General features: G+C 49.7%; 1 protein-coding gene across 1 annotated transcript in view; it reads left to right on the top strand.

Moving 5' to 3' along the window:
• LOC144755671 (chromodomain-helicase-DNA-binding protein 8-like) overlaps nucleotides 1–22,074 on the top strand; it is a 1,307,007-nt gene that overhangs the window by 267,551 nt on the left and 1,017,382 nt on the right. Inside the window, 1 exon segment of the mRNA XM_078644841.1 lies at nucleotides 2,836–2,957. Coding sequence (XP_078500967.1) covers nucleotides 2,836–2,957 — 122 coding nt within the window.

The raw sequence follows: 22,074 nt of genomic DNA, 5'->3' as shown, positions 1-22,074 counted from the left end.
TGTATATGGTGTTCCGTCAGAAATGTGCACAAGATATTGCTTGCTACTCTGAATCAGGCATGTGAATCTATGAAATTACATAAAACAAAGGTCCAAGGTTTAAGGAGATAATGCACTTGTATTATATAGACCACAATAGGCTGCTATATACTTTTCCTTGCCCAGCCGGGCAGGGAATTTTATTAAAGATGATTCAATTGTTTTCAGTTTTAAAAATACATTTTTGCAACAAAAGGTTTTGCTGTAAGGCACAGTCCTGCGCCGTACTGGAAGATTGAAATAGTGGAAAGGGAAAGGAGAAAGGATAAAGGCAAGTGCTTCAGGCAACAAAGAAGTGAGCAGTCTGGGCACTGTAAGGGTCAAAAATTATCAGTGTTTCCCAGAGCAGAACATACATCAAATAATAACAGTGGTCAACTTACCTGTAACTGCAGTTATCCAGTATTGGTGTCTTTCATAGATTCACATGCCTGAATCATTCCCCGTCGTCGAGACGGGAGTCTCCGGTACATAGAAAAGTAATGTCCTATAGACATATATAGAGAAAAGTAGGCCTAAGGACCTCCCCTTAGTAGCCTATCTATGTCCTTCTGTAAAAAGGACCAAACTCACCAAGCTAAGTAGGCGTAGCACCAATAGAGAGATAAGTGAGTCCTTCCAGGGGAGGCGGGAGGGTTGCATATGAATCTATGAAAGACACCAATACTGGATAACTGCAGTTACAGGTAAGTAACGCATTTCTTATCCAGTATTATGGGTGTCTTTCATAGATTCACATTTTTTGTACAAAACAAGGGGGACCCAATAGGTAACTGTGGACCATGGGTATTAGGTATTACATAAAACAAAGGTCCAAGGTTTAAGGAGATAATGCACTTGTATTATATAGACCACAATAGGCTGCTATATACTTTTCCTTGCCCAGCCGGGCAGGGAATTTTATTAAAGATGATTCAATTGTTTTCAGTTTTAAAAATACATTTTTGCAACGCATTTCTTACTTTGGTCCAGTATATACAGAGCCACTTTCTTACAGGCTGCTTTGTGGCCCCCGTCCCTGTGCTAACCCCCAAAGCCTAGCCCCTGCAACTTACTACTTAACTGTAAGCAGTGTGGCTCCAGGCACCTCCCAATCTCCATTGAAAAACATTGGGATTATCTCCGATTTTGACCTGTGCACCCGACCACCCCTCTGCCACTGTTTGTGTAGTTTTGCTACTCACCTGAGCCTTGCCCTTTGCTGACTTTAGGTCCCGAAGGCTGGAATTGTAAGTGCTTTACTTACCTGTTTAACTGCGATATTTTTTCCCCATAGTATAACATTGAACTGTTCTGAAATGTCTGTCGATTTTTGAAAGTGAGAAGTATTTTTATTTAAAAATTTACTCCCCTTATTGTGAAGAACTTGGTCTTAAATAAGTTCAAACAAAGTATAATCTCCTCAAATTGGTCTGGATCTCCTTCTTGAGTCGTGTGTCCATTATTGGTCAATGTTGTTAGATAGTGGAGTAGTGTGGCTCACTGGTTAGAGGCGGCAGGCCTGAGAGCAGAAGTCAGCCTGGGACCAGGGTTCAATTCCCGACGCGGCAGGGTCGTGGACCTTGGTCAGCGGACTCGATAATTCTCGCTTCGGTGCTTACTCTAATCAGGGGTTCCACTCGGCAACTCTGGGCATTAGCTTGCCTAATCTCCACAACGGCCCCACCAATTCCGGGGATGCCTGGCTCCACCTTGGGGACTCCCAGCAAGGGACCATCCCACAGGGAAAGCCAGGACGGGTTCCCCAGAGTTATACAGCGCCGGGACGCCCCGTTGCTGGGGCAGCTGTGCGCTTTACAAGTATACTACATTACATTTACATAATTGTCTTGCACTCCTCTGTGTTAGGCCTAAGGCTGCTCGCCCACACTACCACTATTAGGGCGCTTTGGGTTTTACATTGAGCCCTGTACACTTTATGGTTTCTCCTGGCCTCTGTGCACGGTATACTCACCTAGTGGTAATACCATATGCAGAGCCAGCTTCCTACAGGAGATCCAAAGCTACTGTTACACTGAAGGCCGGTGCCAGTTTCTCCTTCGGCAAACTGCTGCTGGTCCATTTCACTGAGGCTTTGAACTTCGTTCTGACTATTGTGGCAAAGTCTCAATCTCTTCCAGAGACTTGCACTGAGGAGATGGAATATTGCAATATTCTCAAATTGATTTCCTCTAGTTATTCCCTGCGTGAGAAACGTAATGTTTCTCTTTTTTTTTTCCAGTATTGTAGCTACTGATGTTTACTGATGACATGCAGCCAGTGGTTTAACAGAATGCTATTTTGCTTTGTGTGTGAAAAGAGGAAATTTATTTCTCTGATTTTGTAAGTCTTAAAAAGTTATTTTATTCTAATCCTTTATTGCCATTCCACCCATAGAATCTAAGCCTGTTTAATAAACCTGTAGGTGTGGGTCCTCTGTGGGCCACAGAAGGCTATGATTAGGCTGCCTGGAGTACCACTGTCGCTCATTTCAAGTCTTTTCCTAGCTGGTAATGTTAAAAAAAAATCAATCACCTATTAAATATTGGCAGGTAATTAGGATAATCTCCCTTTTTTTTTTTTTTTCAAGCAATCCTGATTTATAAATGTGAACAATTTCAACTGTAATGACGTTGCTTTCTTCTTTCTATATGAAATGGAGTCGGTCTGTTTTCTGATATTATCAGTCTTTACAACAAATCTGCACACTACTGTTTGAGACATTCTTACTTTTGGTCAGACATGTTATCTGTGATGGACAATCCTGGCTAGTTTATTAACGTGTACCATGTGTTTTCTCTGCTTTTCTTTGTTTAGGCCCGCCCACTTGCCAGTGCCTGGAAAAAACTTGAGAGATCGCGTGAGTACCAGAATGGGAATGAACTACGAGATTATCAGCTGGAGGGAGTTAACTGGTTGCTGTTCAACTGGTACAACAGGTGAGCAGTCTGAATGGACAGTCTTGTTATTAAGGAGAAAGAAGGATAGGGAGAAGAGCAATGAGAGAATAGTCGTGACACTACCTTAGTGCTAGCTAGCGGGGTTTGAAGAAGACATTATATTACTTTAACATTTGGTTAGCAAGATACTGTAATGGAAATTACACCATGTCTTAGGAGTTGTAAATGGCTTGAGTAAGAGATTGAAATATAACAGTTGGTTCTAGGGATCCCTAGCAGCTTGAGCTGCAAGTGCGATGTCTGTACCCAAGATTTATAAAGCATTCTTAAGTGAAAATTGTAACAGTACTGGAGGTTCAATCTTAAACTTATGGTGCCTGTTATCGGTCCATGCACTATTTACCTAATGTAGGGCAGAATCCTTGTTGGCTCTTGTTCTTAACCATTGTGTCCCAGGTCTCCAGTACCAGTACATGCCAATTGAATAAACTGTTTACTCCTTTTGGGTACTTATCTCTACAGTAATAGTACAATTACAATGCCAGGACTTGCTCTATGGATTGCAAAAGAAAATATAGCATAATAGTAAATCATAAACGTATCCACTCAATGCTATAAATTGTAGCAAGCATTTGCAAAAATAATCGCGTTTATATCTAGATGAGCTAGAACATGTAAAACGTTGAAGCTGGCAAAATCCAATTATGGGTCCAGCTAGGACCCCAAATGTATTTATATGGTTTAGGCTCCGGGTGCTAGATTTTGTTTCAGCATGAGTCAGTGTTGACTGATGCGGAAGTGCTTGAATTAACTCTGTCCTTTACAACTCATCGTGCGATTTTTGTTTTTCTAGTCTGTCAAAGCTACCAGACAAGAGATTGTATCTTTGTGGCTTCTGATTTGAAGCACCATTGTTGTTTTAATTTTTTTAAAACAAATTGAGAAATGGTGTATATATTCTTCATCTGAAAAATATTGGAAAACTGATCCTGACACATTAAGCCATTTGGAGGCTGTAATGTCTCCTCAAAAAACAATATATTCATAACAGCAATATTCTTTTCCAACCTCAAATTCCAGATGGTTGAATAATGCACAGCATGTAGATCTAAAGTAGCCTTATGCACAGTACCGTTGATTTAGGTAGCTACAATTTTCTTTACATGTAATTAGTTCCGTAAATAAAGTGACAATGATTCTAACTCTGCTCATCACTCAGTTTGAATCAGGACCCCAGGGAATAAATAAGTATTCGTAGCATGTGTTTTGCTGCATATACACATGCTAGGCATAGTCCTCCCATCTAGTGTTGGACCTAGACTCTGCAAGTTATTTTTCTCTAGGAAGTTTTGATAAGTGTTGTGCATCGTTTCTCCTCCCCCTCGAGGCATTGCGCATGTCGAATGCTTTGTTCCTCAGAGTTTTTTTTCATTCATCTGGCTCGTACAGATCATATTGAAGCTCTACAGAATGTAACTCCCCAAGACTTACGGAAAAACAACGAAGATCGGACAATGTACTAAACACCAGTAAAGACTTCTCGGCGTCCAGAACAATAGTCATCTGTCAAAAATTAACATCTCTGGGTGATGCAGACAAAGAATTATTCCGACTGTGCCCTCGATGTGGCGCTAAAAAGTCCTCTCCGACACACACGATGTATGTAATTTGTATATCTCGAGAGCACAAGGAATAACACTGCACCACCTGCGCATTGTTCAAAAATAAGAAAACTCTTCGGGCATGACAAGATCGAAACTTCACACATACTATGGAGCACACAGCAGAGGCAGAATTCAGCCACAACAGTGACATGGACAGTGAAACCAGTGCTTCTACAGGAGCCAGGATGATTATAGCCAGCCGACACTGCACCGCGTCCGATGCATCATCAGGGTACGAACATGCTCCGGTGCAGCCCACATCGCCGACTACGTCTTTGGTCCAAAGACCAAGACGACGCTACGCATCGTGAGTACTGTTACCCCTCATGCAAAGAAAATATTGCACTCCCCACTGCCACTACCCCACCATGCTGCACAACAACCTGCAGGTTCAGATCGACACTGACCAAGAATTGGAGAAGGGATAATAATGTTCTCGATCCCAATTGGGCAGCCAGTCCACCAGAAGGGGTCGGTTTTGACACGCTGCCAGCACCTAAAAGTGAATTGGCACCAACCGAGCCCTCGGCACCAAGGCATCACTTTGGAACCGACAAAAAACATCGGCACTGAAGAGTACTAAGATACGAATTAAACCAAAAAAACGCTTGGAATCAAGTGGAATGGAATCGAAACACACTTCATAATCGAGGGCTGAAGAACTCTATGGACCCTCTTCTAAATAGAAGAAAAACAATAGGTCTGTGGTTTCAAACCTGTAGACTGTTTCTAAAGACATGCCACCGGCGCCAAAGAAATAGAAACCACAAACTAATACTCCCACTTAAGACCAAGGTGTAGTTTTTGAGTGATTGCACCATTTTACGCAGGAGCAATGCAAAGAGGCTGTAAAAAGAAAGGCTGAGGAGGAATATTTTAAACCGCTTCCACCAAAAATAGCACCTCAGGAACATGGGGCCAAAAGTCCTATACTTTTTCATTCACCTGCCTCTCCTCAAGATCAGTTACCCTCTCCACAAGAAGAGGAAGAGGGAAAAATACAAGACTGATTCCTAGGGCTTTTGATGCATCGTTGACTGTATAATACTGGATCTCTGCGGTCCAGGTCCTCAGTATGAGTGTTCCTTACCTAAGACTGATCAAAAATTGGCCCTTTAGGCACCCTCTAAGTCCCTGGTAAATGGTACCCAAGGCATTGGGACTGAAGAGGGTGCCCAGGCCATGCAGACTGCCACTGCAGCATGTATAGCTCTGTGCAGACAAAACAAAGTTGACATAACACACTGCCTATGTGCCATGCCAACTAGCACTGCCCACGATGTAGGCAAGCCACCCTTCTTGCAGGCCTTACCAGCCCTAATGCAGGATGCACCATATCACAGGTGTGGGCATATCTACATGAGCAGATGTGCCTGTACAGTATTAGGGTCTGTTTGTTACTATTGTGCGTGCTACGGAAGCCAGGACAAGGGCTAGGATCTTGACAACTTGAGTTCCAAGGCACCATGATGGCTTCACTGAACTCAGAAGTGTTTGGTACCAAAGAACTCTGTTCGAGGAATGTGGGCTGCTGAATTCATATCTATGCATAGATCGCAGCCTAGTGTTGGGTCCGGATGATTGCACATTGTTGTCCTGGAAGAGTCTTCGAAGTATCACAAGATAGGTGGCTCCTCTCTTGGATTACAGTGCGCATGGGCATCCTCTCCATCCTCAGATTGTTTTTTTCCGCCATTGGGTTCGGATGTAATTTCTTGACTCAAGTTCGGAATCGATATAAAACTTTTCACGCGGCCAAAAGGCCTTCGGGGCGTCGGTATTGTATTTCGTTCGGTTCCACGTACTTTCTCCTGTTCTTCGAGCCGGACGTCGAAGGCTGCGTGCCTTTTTCGACACCAAAGGCCCCATCTACGATCAACATGGAACGGAGCCCGTTCAAACTTTGCCCAGTTTGCAACTCTAAATACCCGCACATCGATGTGCACCCGGTGTGTAATAAATGCCTATCACCGGACCATAACGAGGCCAGCTGCATGGCCTGTTCTCGGTTCAGGTAGAAGAAAACACTTCGGCTTCGACGCGCCGCGAGACAGTTGGTGCAGAAAACAGCACCCGACCCAGAGAACATCTCCGAGTCTGAAGACGACATGGGCGTTGAATGAGAGGATACTGGTATCCCGAGCTATTCAGCATGTCAGTCGATCCCCCGATTCGTCTACCTCTTCGGGAGGACCTTCTGTCGCAGCAACAGGGGACAGTTCTCTACCCGAACCTGTCCAGTCTCCACCTACAAGCTTGGAGATTGAGCGGCGGCAGTTGAGGTCATTTGTCTTTTTATTTATTTATTTAAATACCAGTGCCGGAGTGGCCTGTTTCAGGTCTTTCAAGGGGAGGAAGGGTTTAAGTTTGTAGAGAAGTTTCAGGTTAAGGAAAGCACTTTTGGCAGTTTTAGAGATGTGTTCTTTCATGTCCAGTTTTGGGTCCAGAGTGATCCCCAGTGATTTGACAGAGGTTGTAGGAACAAGAGAAACATTGATGGTGTTTAAGGCTTTGAGCCATTCGAGTATTTGGGGATTTTCACTTTTGTTTGAGATGAGGAGCACTTCTGTCTTTTCTTCATTAAGTTTGAGGTGGTTGGATGAGAGCCAGTGTTGGACCTCTGTGAGTGTGTCATTTAGTCTGTGGTTGTCTGCGATCGAAGTGGTTTCCAGGTAGAGTTGTGTGTCGTCCGCATAGAGGTGAAAGGGGATGTTGGAGTGCCTTAGAATTGTGGTGAGGGGCTCCATGTAGATGTTGAAAAGTTGTGGAGAGAGTACTGACCCCTGTGGGACTCCTCTAGTAATGGGGAGGGGGTCCGATTTGTAGCTTTTAATTTTGATAATTTGTGTGCGGTTGTTGAGAAAGGAGGCGAACCATTTGAGAACAGTTTTTTCCAAACCCGCTCTCTTCTGTAGGACATTGAGTAGTAGGTTGTGATCCACTGTGTCGAATGCTGCCGAGAGGTCTAAGAGGATGAGGAGGCTACATTAGTTGGAGTCGAGAGACATGTGTAGGTCATCCATCACATTGTGGATTGCGGTTTCTGTGCTGCAGCCCTTTCTGAACCCAGATTGGTGTGGGTCAAGAAGATTCAAGATCTGTAGGTGATGGGTTAGTTGAGATAGCACATATTTTTCTAACATTTTCAATAAGAGCGGCAGGTTCGACACTGTTCTGAAGTTGTTGAAGACCGTAGGGTCGAGGCCAGGCTTTTTTTAGGAGTGGCGTGACTTGACGTAGTTTAAGGCAGTCAGGGATGGAGCCATCGCTCAAAGAGCTGTTGATGATCTTGGCCCAGATAGGGGCTAGAGTAAGTTTCAGGACTTTCGTCAGTCTCGAGGGCAGCTGATCAAGGGAGTGAGACGAGGGATTAGCGATGGCAATGAGATTGCTTTTCGCTTCGGTTTGGATGGGTTGGAAGGAAGACCAGCGAGTGGCTGCAGTTGTTGGTCTTGAGTGGGTAGAAGCAGTAGGGTGCAACTCTGAGAGGACGGAAAGATTGCTGCAAGATCGGTCAATTGAGGCAATTTTTTCGTTGAAGAAGTTAGGAAAGTTGTCGCACTGGGATTTGGACGTAGTTAAGCTGTCTGTCATAGGTATGGAGGTTTGGTTTCTGATGATATTGAAGAGTTCTTTGGGGCGGTTTCTATCCTCGTTTAGAGCAGAGCAGAAGAAGGATGACTTTTTGTTCTTGATATGATTAAGGTAGGTTTTGCGAGCTGTTTTGAGTTGGTCCCGGTTGAGGACAGTGGGGTTGTTCCTCCAGGATCTTTCCATGGCTCTTAGGAGTCTGCGCTCATCATTGATGTCAGTGGAGAACCAAGACCTGGAGGGAATGCTTCTGTTTTTTTTTTAGTTTTCTAGGTGCCAGCTGGTCCAGGACGCACTCCAGGTTGGAGTGATAGAGCGAGGTGAGATCCGTGGTTGAGAGGAGCTCCTTCGAGCTCGGGAGGAGTGAGCTGAGAGCATCTTGTAGCTTGTCAGGGCGGACTTTCGATAAGTTTCTGACCCACTTGGGGGAGGTTTGGGTAGGTGGGAGGAAAAGAGCCGGGTGGTTGATATGAAAGAGGATGGCGTGGTGGTCGGACCAGTCCACAGGGATGATGTGGTCAATAGAAATTGTCTTTTTGTCCGCAATGATTGCATCTAGGATCGCTCCTCTATGGTATGTTTCTTCCGAGCAGTGTTAGATCATATTGTGGTCTTGTAGAAGGGAGGTGAGAGATTGGATGAGCGGATTCTTGGTTGCATTCCATCTTAGGTTGAGGTCGCCCAGAATTATTCTGACGTCACTGTTGAGAGCGGTTTGAGTGATCAGATCCGACAGCTGTTCGCCAACTACAGTAGCGTTGCCTGGAGGGTGTTAAAGGAGAAGGCATAGGAGTGGGCTGTGGTGGGGCGAATTGATGTTGACCGAGAGGCATTCAAAGGAGTTGTAGAGGAGGGAGGGGGATTCAGTAATGGAGAGGTCACTTCTGTGGATAATTGCTGTTCTGTAGTAGGGGATCTCTGTGTATAGTCATAATCTAGTGAATAGTCCCGCCCATGTGCGTGGACCCCGAAGCAATCAAAAATAATCTCTTACAGTGTCGAACAATGCAGACCTGCACAGACACTTAAGAGAGAATTAAAGACAGATAATGCAGCCTATAACACAGGCTACACTGTCCAGTACTTCAACTAGAAATTCCACCAAAAAAATCCACAAAACAGCAAAGCCTGTACAGATTTCCCTTGCTTCAGCAGCAAAAACCCTATGGAATGATAGAGAGGAGGATCTGGACAGACAAGCCCCATAGGCTGCCATTATGTGGCTCAGAACAGGCTACTGTGCCTTTAAGAGAACCTTCCAGTACTTCACAGTATCCCAGAATGCACTGCAGGTCCCCTTTACTTTCAGTTCTTTATTCCGGCTCCTGCAAGCAGGACCTTGGAGCATTGAGCTCTCCCTTTTCAAGGGTTTATTGGTGATTTTTCACTATTAATTTGGCCTTTTTGATGTCAAATATGCCTGCATTATTTGACAAATGCCTGGAGTGTTCCAGGAAGAAGGCCAAATCGGATCCCCATGAGGTGTGTATCCTCTGCCTTCCCTCTTCCCATGTCCCAGAGGAGTGTGAGATTTGTCAGGGCTTCTCTGGCAGGACCCTGAAGGACAAACAGAAGATCAGGCTTCAGGGACTCGAGGAAAAAAGGCTGAAGGCGCAAGGTGGGTCTGGAGGGGCTCCTTCTGCCCGTGCTGAGGCCTCTGGGGGCTCCCCAGAGGCAGGAAGACCAGCAAGCGTGCCCACTCTCCGTCTGGGTCGATTGCGCCGACCACGACGTCGAGAGGAATGACTACGGTCTGTTCTCCATCACCCCAGGGCTCTGGGGCGAAGCGCCGTCGACGGTCGACGTAGAGGGAGGTGCACAGACCGCCGTCGAAGTCTCCTGTGACGATTTCGCCGTCATCCTCGTCAATCTCGACGTCGAGTGATCGACGTCGATGGGCCCGGCGTCGGCGCTCGCTGTCGAAGCGACACCGCTGTTCGCCGTCGGCGAAGAGGAAAAGATCGTCGTCGAGGGGAACCTCGTCGTCTAGGAGTGGACGGAAGATGTCGAGGTCGCCGTCGAGGCGCAAGAGGTCGGCGTCGAGGCGGACTAAGTCGCCGTTGAGGCATGGAAGACGCTCGACGCCGCGGAAGAGACGCTCGACGTCGAGGGGCCGACGCTCGCCGTCAGGTCACCGTTCTTCGACGTCGAAGAAGCGGGAGAAGAGGCCTGTTGCCATGGGAGGCTCGCCAACGTCCCAGGCTGGTGGTGGATCACTGGGCTCGGTGTATTCCGAGGTGAATACGCCTTCGCAAGCAACGCCTCCGCCTCCATTGCCGAGGGGTCTCCCTCCGAGGGTTCCTACCCCTCCTCCTTTGCCTCCGCTTCCGCAACCTGTACCCCAGCCTCAGGTGCCAGTGAAGCCGCCTCCGGTTCCTCCGAGGTCGGCTTCGTTGCCCAGGTTTCCGACCCCTCCCAAGGGACTCCAAAGCCGCAAGGCCCCGGTCAAACCTAAGCCGCCGGTTCCACCGGAGCGGGCGTATCGTCCGAGGCCTAGGAAGTCGAGATCACGCTCCGGACGGAGAGGAAGATCTAGGAGTCGGCACAGACCCTCCACTAGATCTAGACGTCGCCATAGGAGGCGAGGATCCAGGTCCCGCACGGACTCCTCCTGGACACGATCCTATTCGCCGACCTTGTCGGATTCCCCGGGGACGAGAGTGTCCCCGGTGGACGACATCAGCACGTTCCAGGAGGTTCTCCTGAGGGGGGCGGCAAAGTTAGGCATCACGGTGACGGCTCCTACACCTACGACGTTCGTGATATTTGAGACACTTCACAAGAAGCATTGGTCTCGCCCCCTGCTGCCATTAGTGCCGGGTTTGGTGGAACCGGCGGAGGAGCTGTTCCTTACGCCAGCGGTGGTGAAGGCCGCTCCCTCGCGCCTTCTGAAGAAGTACAGGGCCCCGGATTCGGACCCGGCTTTCCTGCGAATGGATCCAGTACCCGACTCAGTTATAGTGACGGCGGCCAGGAAGTTACACTCTACCTCCCCGTCCTCCACCGTGCCGCCTGATAAGGAAAGCCGATGGATCGACTCGGCTGGGAGGAAGGCTTGTGGGACTGCCTCCACTACCATGAAAGCCTCCAGCGATTCGGCTTTGCCGGGGCGGTACGACCGTGCCCTGTGGGATTCCCTGCAACAATTCACGGACCTTCTGCCACGAGACAAGAGAGAGGACTTCCTAGAGATCCTTAAGGAAGGGATGCTGGTTTCGAACCAGGTCATCAGCGCGGCTGCGGATATCTCTCTGTTGGGGGCCCATGGGTACTGCCATGGGATCAACCACCGCCGTCATGCTTGGCTCAGGCTCACGTCACTCAAGCCGGAGGCCCAGCAGCGGGTGGCCAATCTGCCGTTTTCAGGAGAAACACTGTTCGGTAAACATGCCGATGATGAGATGGCCCGCATGAAGGAGGAGGCAGAGACCCTGACGGCGGTGGGCTTGGAGAAGCCCAAGGAAAGGAAGTCCTACCGACCGTTCCAGAGACGGTTCGGTGCGCAGGGCAGAGGGCGAGGACAGTCTTCGGGACAGCAGCAGCAACAACAGCAGCAGTTCCGGAGACCCTTCCAGAAGCGCCAGAAGGGTAGAGGTGGACAGCAGTCCTCTACAGCTAACAAAGGCCCGGCCGGGTCTCGACCCTGAGTGGTTACTTCCCCTTCATCCGTTACCTGCTCCGGTGGGGGGAAGCGTTAAATTTTTTCTGGCAGAGTGGAGAAAAATTACTCGGGACAAGTGGGTGCTGAATATTGTTTGCAGTGGATACAGTCTTCAGTTCACCAGCCCTCCTCCATCGATTCCTACGGTCAGCTCACAGTACCAACTGCGCGAGCTCCAGGCGGAGGCCGATATCCTGTTAAGGAAAAGGGCGATAGAAGACGTACCTCTGTCTCAAAGAGGAAGAGGTCTGTACTCCCGGTTCTTTCTGGTCCGCAAGAAGGACAAGAACAAGTTCAGGCCCATTCTGGACTTGCGACAAGCAAACAAGTGGATTCGCAGAGAAAAGTTTCGCATGCTGTCGTTGCATCAGATTTACCCTCCGTTGCAACAGGGAGACTGGCTATGTGCAATAGACCTACAGGATGCGTACTTCCATGTGCCCATTGCACCCAAACACAGGAAGTTCCTGCGATTTCAAGTCGGCACCAATCACTATCAATACACGGTACTTCCATTCGGGCTGAAGTCTGCGCCCAGAACTTTCTCGAAGTGCATGGCAGTGGTAGCGGCACACCTGAGGAAGAACAAGGTGTTTGTCTACCCGTACCTGGATGATTGGTTGATCAAGGCCTCCTCCTTCTCGGAAGCTCAAGCGCACTTCCAGAAGACGTGCGTTCTCTTGAACAAGCTGGGGTTGCACGTCAACATGTCCAAGTCTGTCCCAACTCCGGGCCAGTGCATTCAGTACTTGGGGGCCACCATCGATACGATGTCAGCATGCGTGTGTCCTTCGGAGGAGCGACGATTATCACTCCTTCGGAAGGCTCAGGCTCTTATGACCACTCCATCTACGACAGTGAGGAAGGTGTCTTCTCTAATGGGATCGATGGCCTCTTGTATCTTCCTGACGCCACAAGCGCGGCTACACATGAGACCGCTGCAGGAGTGCTTGGAGGATCAGTGGGACCAGAGGAGAGGATCGTGGGACGACAAGATACGACTGTCTCAGCATGCTCTTCAGTCTCTGAAGTGGTGGTGTTCAGCGGAGAATCTCCTCAGGGGAGTTCCCTTCCACAAGGACATTCTCACTCAGATTGTCGTGACGGATGCTTCTTTCCAGGGCTGGGGAGCTCACTCCGGAGATTTACAGATTCAAGGGACGTGGTCCCCGACGGAGTCCACGTACCACATCAATTTTCTGGAACTCAGAGCGGTTCACTTGGCACTGAAGGCCTTTCTCCCGTCCTTCCAGACCAACTCCCTGCTTGTACAGACGGACAATACGACCACGATGTATTACCTCAACAAGCAGGGGGGTTCGAGATCACACACCCTGTCGCAGGAGGCGCAGGCGATCTGGCACTGGCTTCTGGCCCGAGGATTGACGATAACGGCCACCCATCTGCCAGGTGTGCAGAATGTTCTGGCAGACGCACTGAGCAGACTGATTCAGGAAACCACGAATGGGTCATAAACGACGAAGTACTAGGAGAAGTCTTCGCAAGGTGGGGAACTCCAGACGTAGATCTGTTCGCCACCGCAGAAAACGGCAAATGCCGAGACTTCGCGTCCAGGTACTACCAGCCGGGGACGCTGGGGAATGCGTTATGGATCAACTGGTCGAACAGCTTTCTGTACACTTTTCCACCCATTCCCCTGATTCCGACGGTTCTCATCAAGCTGTCCCAGTCCAGGGCGCGGATGATACTGATTGCCCCGTAATGGCCCCGGCAGTGGTAGTTCACGGACCTGCTTCACCGGTCTCTCCTTCCTCACATGAAGTTGCCGTGCAGGCCGGACCTTCTCACGAAGTTCCGGGGGCAGATGTTGCACCCCAACCTCTCGTCTTTGAGTTTGGCGGCATGGCTCCTGAGATAGTGCAATATGGCCATCTGAATCTCCCAGAAGATTGCATGGACATACTGAAGGAGGCTAAGCGACCTTCCACTAGGACTTCTTATGCTTACAAGTGGAAGAGGTTTTGTATCTGGTGCAAGTCCAAGAACTATGACCCGACGACGTGTAAGGATGATGTCATCCTTCCATACCTTCTACATCTGGCGCAGTCTGGCCTTAATGTCCATTCCATTAAGGTCCATCTGGCTGCCTTGACTGCCTACAGGAAATGCCCTTCACAGACTTCCTTCTTTCAGATCCCTGTGATCAAAGACTTTTTGGAATGCTTGAAGAAAGTGTTTCCTCCTGTCAGGCTTCCTTCGCCTTCATGGGAACTGAATGTGGTGCTGTCCGGGTTGATGAAGGAGCCTTTTTGAACCTATTCATAAGGCTTCGTTGCAGCACCTGTCCTGGAAGGCGGTGTTCCTCGTGGCCATTACATCGGCCCGCAGGGTGAGTGAAATTCAGGAGTTGTGTTGCCAAGAACCTTATACTGTATTTCATGCTGCTAAGGTTGTTATGCGTACTCACTCTAAGTTTCTTCCCAAGGTTATTTCTGATTTTCAGGTCAACCAGACTATAACTTTGCCTACGTTTTTTCAGAATCCTTCATCTCCAGCGGAAAGGTCTTTACATTCCCTGGATGTGCGGAGGGTGTTGAAATTTTATCTGGATAAAACCAAAGATATTCGTAGGTCGGACCAATTGTTTATCAATTATGGATCAGTCAGGACAGGTCTTGCTACCTCTAAGCAGTCCATCTCGAGGTGGATTGTGTCCTGCATACAATTGTGTTACCAAAAAGCTAATAAGACCTTAGGAGGTAAACCTAAGGCTCATTCCACCAGGGGCAAAGCTGCCACGACTGCTTTGCTCCGTAATGTTCAAATTGCAGAAATCTGCAAGGCGGCCACTTTTGAAGTCGGTCCATACCTTTGCTAAGCATTACTGCCTGGACACTGATGCCAGAGCAGACGCTCAGGTTGGGCAGGCTTCGCTGCGAAATCTGTTCACACAATAGTGGTGTTATTTCTCGTTTCTCCACCGCCGCTTTGGTGTGGGGATGGGCATGCCATTCTATTCACTAGATTATGACTATACACAGTGATCCCCTACTACAGAAGGAATAGTTTCTGTCCTGTAACTCCAGTTCTGTAGTAGGGGTATCTCTGTTATAGTCATAAGCGCCCGCCCTCCTCCCCAGTGGAGAGAGATATTCATGTAAGGAATGCTACAGGTCTGGCGTGTTACTCCTTCAAAAAGAACTGAAAGTAAAAGGGACCTGCAGTGCATTCTGGGATACTGTGAAGTTCTGGAAGGTTCTCTTAAAGGCACAGTAGCCTGTTCTGAGCCACATAATGGCAGCCTATGGGGCTTGTCTGTCCAGATCCTCCTCTCTATCATTCCAGAGGGTTTTTGCTGCTGAAGCAAGGAAAATCTGTACAGGCTTTGCTGTTTTGTGGATTTTTTTGGTGGAATTTCTAGTTGAAGTACTGGACAGTGTAGCCTGTGTTATAGGCTGCATTATCTGTCTTTAATTCTCTCTTAAGTGTAATGTAAATGTAAATGTAGTATACTTGTAAAGCGCACAGCTGCCCCAGCAACGGGGCGTCCCGGCGCTGTATAACTCTAGGTAACCCGTCCTGGCTTTCCCTGTGGGATGGTCCCTTGCTGGGAGTCCCCAAGGTGGAGCCAGGCATCCCCGGAATTGGTGGGGCCGTTGTGGAGATTAGGCAAGCTAATGCCCAGAGTTGCCGAGTGGAACCCCAGATTAGAGTAAGCACCGAAGCGAGAATTATCGAGTCCGCTGACCAAGGTCCACGACCCTGCCGCGTCGGGAATTGAACCCTGGTCCCGGGCTGACATCTGCTCTCAGGCCTGCTGCCTCTAACCAGTGAGCCACACTACTCCACTGTGTCTGTGCAGGTCTGCATTTTTCAACACTGTAATAGATTATTTTTGATTGCTCCGGGGTCTACGCACATGGGGCGGGACTATTCACTAGATTATGACTATAACAGAGATACCCCTACTACAGAACTGGAGTTACAGGACAGAAACTACTCCTTCCACCTCTTTGCGTATGGGCCTGTCTTTGTGGATAAGTGAGAAGATGGGAGGCACCAGCGTGTTCAAGAAGGGAGGGGATAGGGTGTTCAGCCATGTTTCAGTGATGAAGGCTACATCTAGGTCATGGGAGAGGATAGTTTCGGCCAGTTCAGTTGCATGTTTGACGGCTGATCTGCAGTTGATGAGCAAGCAGTTGATGGGGGGGGGGGTCTGCATCCGGGTTCCGGTTGACCAAATTCGCTCTGGGTAGGGATGCGAGATGGGCTGGGGTCTGGCGGTTTTTCGGTGAGTCGGGTCTCTTCTCATACCAGTTATGACTTGGATCGAAGAAAGGGGTGAGTGGTGCGGGAGTAGAGCTTGTGCAGGATGGTTGGGAGGGGGTTTATAGGATGCGACTCGGGAGCTCACTTCCTGAGGGGAGGGAGAGGAAGAGGTTCTTCTGGGACAGTCAACTTGTGGTTCAGTCCGGGGTTCAGTAAGAGGAGGCCGAGAGCCTGGGGGGGACAGGGGTCTGATCGGGGGGGGGGGGGGGGGGGCTCATTCCTAATGGGAGGTTGCTGGAGGAGGGGAGGTGAGACGAGATGGGGGGGTAGCTGGAGTTTCTCTAGGGAGGAAAGGGTTTCCTTTAGTCCGAGGATCATCGTGGCGATCTGGGCTTCAAGAAGGTCCAAGCGATGTGTCATCCTGGGAGCTGGGGGGGGTAGTGAGGGGGTAGCTGGGCCTTAAGTTAGAGGGGCGAAGGGGCAGGGCCTTCGTGGGGGGGAGAGAAGAGGTAGGAGGGACCAATTCCGGTTTGTAGAGGACTGGGGAGGGAGAAGGGTAATGGGGCGAGATGCTGTTTGGAGGGATAGTTGGGGAGGGAGGGACTTAGTCAGGATTGGGGTTCAGATGGGCGAGGGCTAGAGAGGGGGAAAGGTTTTGGGGTGAGATAATGATTGGGGGGATAGCAGGGGTGGGGGGGGGGGATCAGGTTCAGGTTTCGAGATCATGTGGTCAAGGAAACAAGAGGGAGGAGGGTTGCAGCCCCTTTGGGAGAGGTGGTTATCTTCGCTGAGTGGAATGGAGTACGCTAGTGTTCTGGGAGGTAGGGAGGAAGGGGGGGTGTCCGGGGGATTGGGAGATGGAAGGGAGGGGGGGCAGAGTTCTGTGAGGTAGGGAGGAAGTGGAGGTGGCCGTGGGGTGAGGGGAATTGAGGGAACGGGGCTGGGGGAGGCGAATAGCTGGTGACATGAGTAGGCAATGGGCGGTGGTGCACGAAGAGGTGAAGGAAGCCTGCTTTACGGCTTGGGGGTTTGACTGGAGCCACTGGGGGCGGGGGGGGGGAGGGGAGAAGGTGCGTGGCTGGTGAGGGTAGAGAGCAGTAGCCGTCTTTAGCGTGGGGAAGAGGGAGTCTAAGAACGCTAGGTTTTCATCTTTCGCCTGAATAAGAATAGTGCCATTCAGGAAAATGGTGATGGTGATGTCTCCGGAGAGAGACTGTTGGTTGAGGGGGGAGATAGTTAGTTTCTGGTTATGTTCTGTGAGGGTGGTTTTTGAGACAGGGATGAGTGAGTTAAAAGTGGTAACCCATAAGTCCGGTCTTAAGGTGTGAAAAATGAAGTCCATTTTTCTTTGCCCTCTTGATGAGCAGTGGTAGGTGTCCACAATGAGTGTTTCGGGATGTTGCCTTTAAAGCGTTTTTTTGCTTTGAAGGAGAGTTTTTGTGGGAAAGTTATGGTGTAGGTGTTCTGACCAAGAGGGGAAAGGAGATTCTGTAACGGGCAGGACTGCATGACTGAACTCAAGGCCGGATGCATCCTGGAGCAATTAGGGGGAATGGTTTGTTGATCTACTGGAGTTTTCTGGGTGGTTAGAGGTTGTATGTCTAACGAGTAAGGTGCTCTTGATGATTGGAGATTGCACTTTTGCGTTGAGCTTCTTGCTTAAGGCGTGATAATTAGGTTGCGGCAGAGGCGAAGGGCGGCGTAGCAGGGGTCCAGAGGAGTGTGTTTTGCTCCGAAGCTCCTTTGATCCGAGGTGATGTCCCTATTAGTGTTAGGCAGGTCTTAGCAGTGGATAAAAGAACTGGAGCTTGCGTGGGGAGCGGATTGTGTCTGGAGACGGTCAAAGTACCCTCTGTTCGTGGCATCGGACGTGCGTAGTACTCTAAACGTGTCAGCAGGGGCTAAGATGATGAGATTCACATCGGAATCTTTTCAGAGTGTGTTGGGAAGTCCGGAGTGGCAGCCAAGATTGAGTTCAGGCATCCCTTCAGTAGGTGAGGGACGGGTGGGAGCTTAGTCAAGGGGCCTGGGAACGTACCTGCGAATTTGATAGTTAAGTGGACGAGATGTGAGGTAGACGCCGTTGCGGCCCAGAAGATGACCATCATACCCAAAGACTCCAGATGTCTTTTGTTTTAATGTCGAGTCGCTGTTTTGGGGGCCGGTACGGGTGCTTATTGGTCAGAAGCTTATTTGACTTGCAGTAATGTCCGAAGTGGCGGCCATCTTGAAGCCAGGCAGCCTTATGCAAGGGGGAAATGAGCTGGAGCTTGCATGTCGGGCGGGTAAGCGCCTGCAGAGGGGTAGATGCACCTTCTGATCCTGGCGTCAAGCTGGGAAGTCCTTGCGTCGTGTCTGTGATGGTCCACGTGGTGAGATTCACGATCAGAATCACCTAGAGTGTGTAGGGATGTCTGACATGGTGGCCATCTTAGGTCCAGGCATCCCGAGACGAGGGGCGAGTAGGAACTTTCCTGGGGGTCGGGTAAAGTTTATTAATAGTTGAGGAGGGAGTCGAGTGATTATGGCATCAGGTAGGCGTTGCTGGGGTCCAGAGGAAGGGCAGCATGAGCCGAGTCTCTTTGTGTCTTTATATTAGGGTCGAGCCGCCATCTTGGGGACAGGCATCGACCGGAGAGCAGCCTCATGAGATAAATGCCGGGAGGGAGCCTGCATTGGTCTGCCGACGTATCCAGCTCCATCCCTCGCCGTACATGCCGCGGGGCCAAACGTGCTCCGTTCTGAGCCCCTCTCAATGTTCACCCCACCGAGCCTTAGATGTCCACATCAAGTACCCCTCATCCCCGGTATGTGAGCAACCGAACACGGGGGGGGGGGCCTGAAGTCTGTAATGTCATTCTGTCCCTCCGCAAAGTCGGTATACGCCTGCAGGTGGAACAGATTTGTGGCACGGTGCACAGCAAAGGCTGTGGATCCACTCTCTGCACCCCTTTCTGAGGTTCTCCTCTTCCTTCTTTCTCTTGCCCAGCAGTGCCCTGCTCTGGGCACTATCAAGGGGTACCTGTCTGCCCTTTCCGCCTTCTTAAGGATACCTGATCAGCCTTCATTGTTCAAGTCCCCAATTGTAAATAGGTTTTTGAAGGGCATCACACACATGTTCCCTCCTGTTCCTTTTGTGATGCCCCAGTGGGACTTGAACCTTGTTCTTACTTACCTAATGCGTGCTCCCTTTGAGCCGCTCCATAACTGTCCTCTCTGTCTTCTTACTCTGAAGACTGCTTTGCTGGTTGCCATCACCTCTGCCAGGAGAGTGAGTGAGCTCCAGGCTCTTTCTTCCACACCTCCTTTCCTCTCTGTCCATCCGGACAAGGTTGTGTTGTGGACAAGACCCTCTTTCCTGCCCAAGGTTGTCGCGGCCTTCCACATCGGGCAGTCCATTACCTTGCCCACCTTCTTTCCGCCTCCGCATCCCTTGAAAGAGGAAGAGAGGCTCCACCGTCTGGACCCAAAACGTGCGCTCTCTTACTATCTGGATCGCACACGCCAGTTCCGGGTGGATGACCAACTCTTTGTTGGTTACGTGGGCGCTAAGAAGGGAAAGGCGGTGCACAAGCGGACCATCTCTCGGTGGATCATCTTGTGTATCCAGGCATGTTACTCCTTGGCTAAAAAGGAGCCCCCTGTTTGATTGAGGGCTCATTTCACTCGGGCCACGGCGACTACAACTGCCCTGGGCCGGGGAGTGCCCTTGCAGGACATTTGCCAGGCAGCTACGTGGGCCTCGCTGCACACGTTTGCAAGACACTATTGCCTGGACAGCCAAGTCCGGAGGGATGGCTTCTTTGGCCGTTCCGTCCTCCAGGACTTTCTGGTGTGATTATTGGTTCGCAAACCCACCACCGGGGTTGGTATTGCTGGGGTATCAGATGCACAAGTTACTACTTGTGTAACGATATATCTGTAAGAGACATTAGTTAGTGATAGATTCCTTACCGACCCACCCATCCTCCCCGTTCTGCGAACCGATATCTAGGGTTAAGGTCATCCCCTTTTAGGGCCCTAGTTTCATGGCACCAGTGTTGGTTCTATCATGGCTCTGCGTATCCGGCGCGGAAAAGCTGTGTATCAGAACTGACGTCAGCGCGCATGGGCGGCGTCTAAGTACTCCGACGACGGCATTCCAGCGCTAACGATGCCGACGACCGACATGGAGCCGCGGACGACGCCTGCCGGCGTGCAGGGGTATTGCTACGCAAAATTTTCCGGATCCAGTCTGATGCCTGGGGATATTCTAAGGTGAGGAATCTATCACTAACTAATGTCCTTACAGATATATCGTTACACAAGTAGTAACTTGTGCAGCAGGAGCCCAGGGCACACTCAATCAAAGAACATCAGCAATTCAGCCAAAAGTGGGGGTATACCATGCAAGAAAGTGGGCACTGTCTCACAAGTTCTAAAATACTTAACACATCTACTACAAAGTAAACATCCCTAAGGGTGCACTAAGCGACGATAGTGGCTTACACGAGAGGAGAAACAGGAAAAAGTTTCTTCACCTAGAAGGTGCAAAGAGAATCGCACCTCCAAACAGAAAGCCAACACCAGCATGGAACCTCAACGTAGTTGATGAAGGCACCAGTTAAGCCAATTCACAAGTTTACACTGCACATGCTCACGCTAAAGACAGCCTTCTTAGTGGCTATCACGTCACTATGAAGAGTAAGTGCATTGCAAGCGCTAACAATTGCAAGAGCCCTACCTGCAAATACACAATGATAGGATTGTAATGAGAACAGACCCACACTTAATGCGAAAGGTGGTGTCTCGGTTCCACATCAATCAAACAATCCAAATACCTATGTTCGAGGCATATGAGCTGCAGATTGTACATTTAGCAATAGATCGCCAGCTGGTGTTGGGCTCGGATGATTGCAGGTTGTTGTTGTCTTGGAAGAAGTCTTTGTAGTCACGAGATAGGTGACTCCTCCCTTGGACAATACTGCGCATGGTCATCGACTCCATCCCCAGATTGTTTTTTTCCGCCACTGGGTTCGGATGAAAGTTTTCCGCTCCGGCTAGAAAACAACTTTTCTGCATTTTCGAAGCGTGAAACTTTAAATAAACTTCTTCGACATCGAACAGTCTTTCGACATCACCAGCTACATCCCGGTGCGTCGACCGTTGGGCCTATCGGCGCCGTACGGCCTACGCCTCATGGACAGAACTCCATTCAAGAGATGCCCGGCATGTCGAGCAAAATTGCCTCATAGCGACCATCACGAGGTTTGCAACCTCTGTCTCTCGCCAGAAAACGACGAGTCGACCTGCACAGCCTGTGCCTCCTTCCGATCGAAAAAGACCATTCGGGATCGGATGGCCCGTCTAAACGAGATGAGGAGATTGTCGAAGAAGACATCTCCGCGGATGAAGATCCGATCGAAGATATCTCCGAGGACGAGGCTCCACTCGTCGCCGAGGAAGACTCGCCTGATCTCCAGATCATATCGGGGGCAGAGGACTCGCACGATTCGATTCCATCTCGACATCCCGTGAGTACCTCTGCCCCTGCACAACACACACTACCCAAACAAAAGGCAACGGTCGGCACTCCGCCCATGGGGCCCAGTTGAGACCAAAATTTACCATCTACCGCCCCGCCTTCGGGCTCTGCTCGAGGAAACAGACTATGCCTTCCAGTGCCTCTGCACCGAAAAAAACACATATGCCAATTCCACCTTTGCCATTGGCACCGAAAAATCCTTCGACACCGAAGGACTCTCGACACCGAAGCAAAAACGTCCTTTGGTGCCCAGAGACAAAGACCCTTCGGCACCCGTACAAAAAGACACATCGGCGCCGAAGCCAAAGACAGTACCGGAGCCGAAAGCTTCTACTCCGAAACATTCCGGTTCCAAAAACAAAGAAGGGAAGCCAAATTCCGGCGCCGCAGGCCCAGCAAAACCTGTTTCCACGCCGAAACAACCAATATCGGTACCAAAGACTATAGACAAACGTAGGACACCTTCGGCACCGAAAAAATTGCCAC

The sequence above is a fragment of the Lissotriton helveticus genome, chromosome 5_1 (assembly GCF_964261635.1).
Source record: "Lissotriton helveticus chromosome 5_1, aLisHel1.1, whole genome shotgun sequence".
In the NCBI taxonomy this organism is placed as follows: domain Eukaryota; kingdom Metazoa; phylum Chordata; class Amphibia; order Caudata; family Salamandridae; genus Lissotriton; species Lissotriton helveticus.
This window is presented reverse-complemented; position numbering and strand designations above follow the sequence as displayed.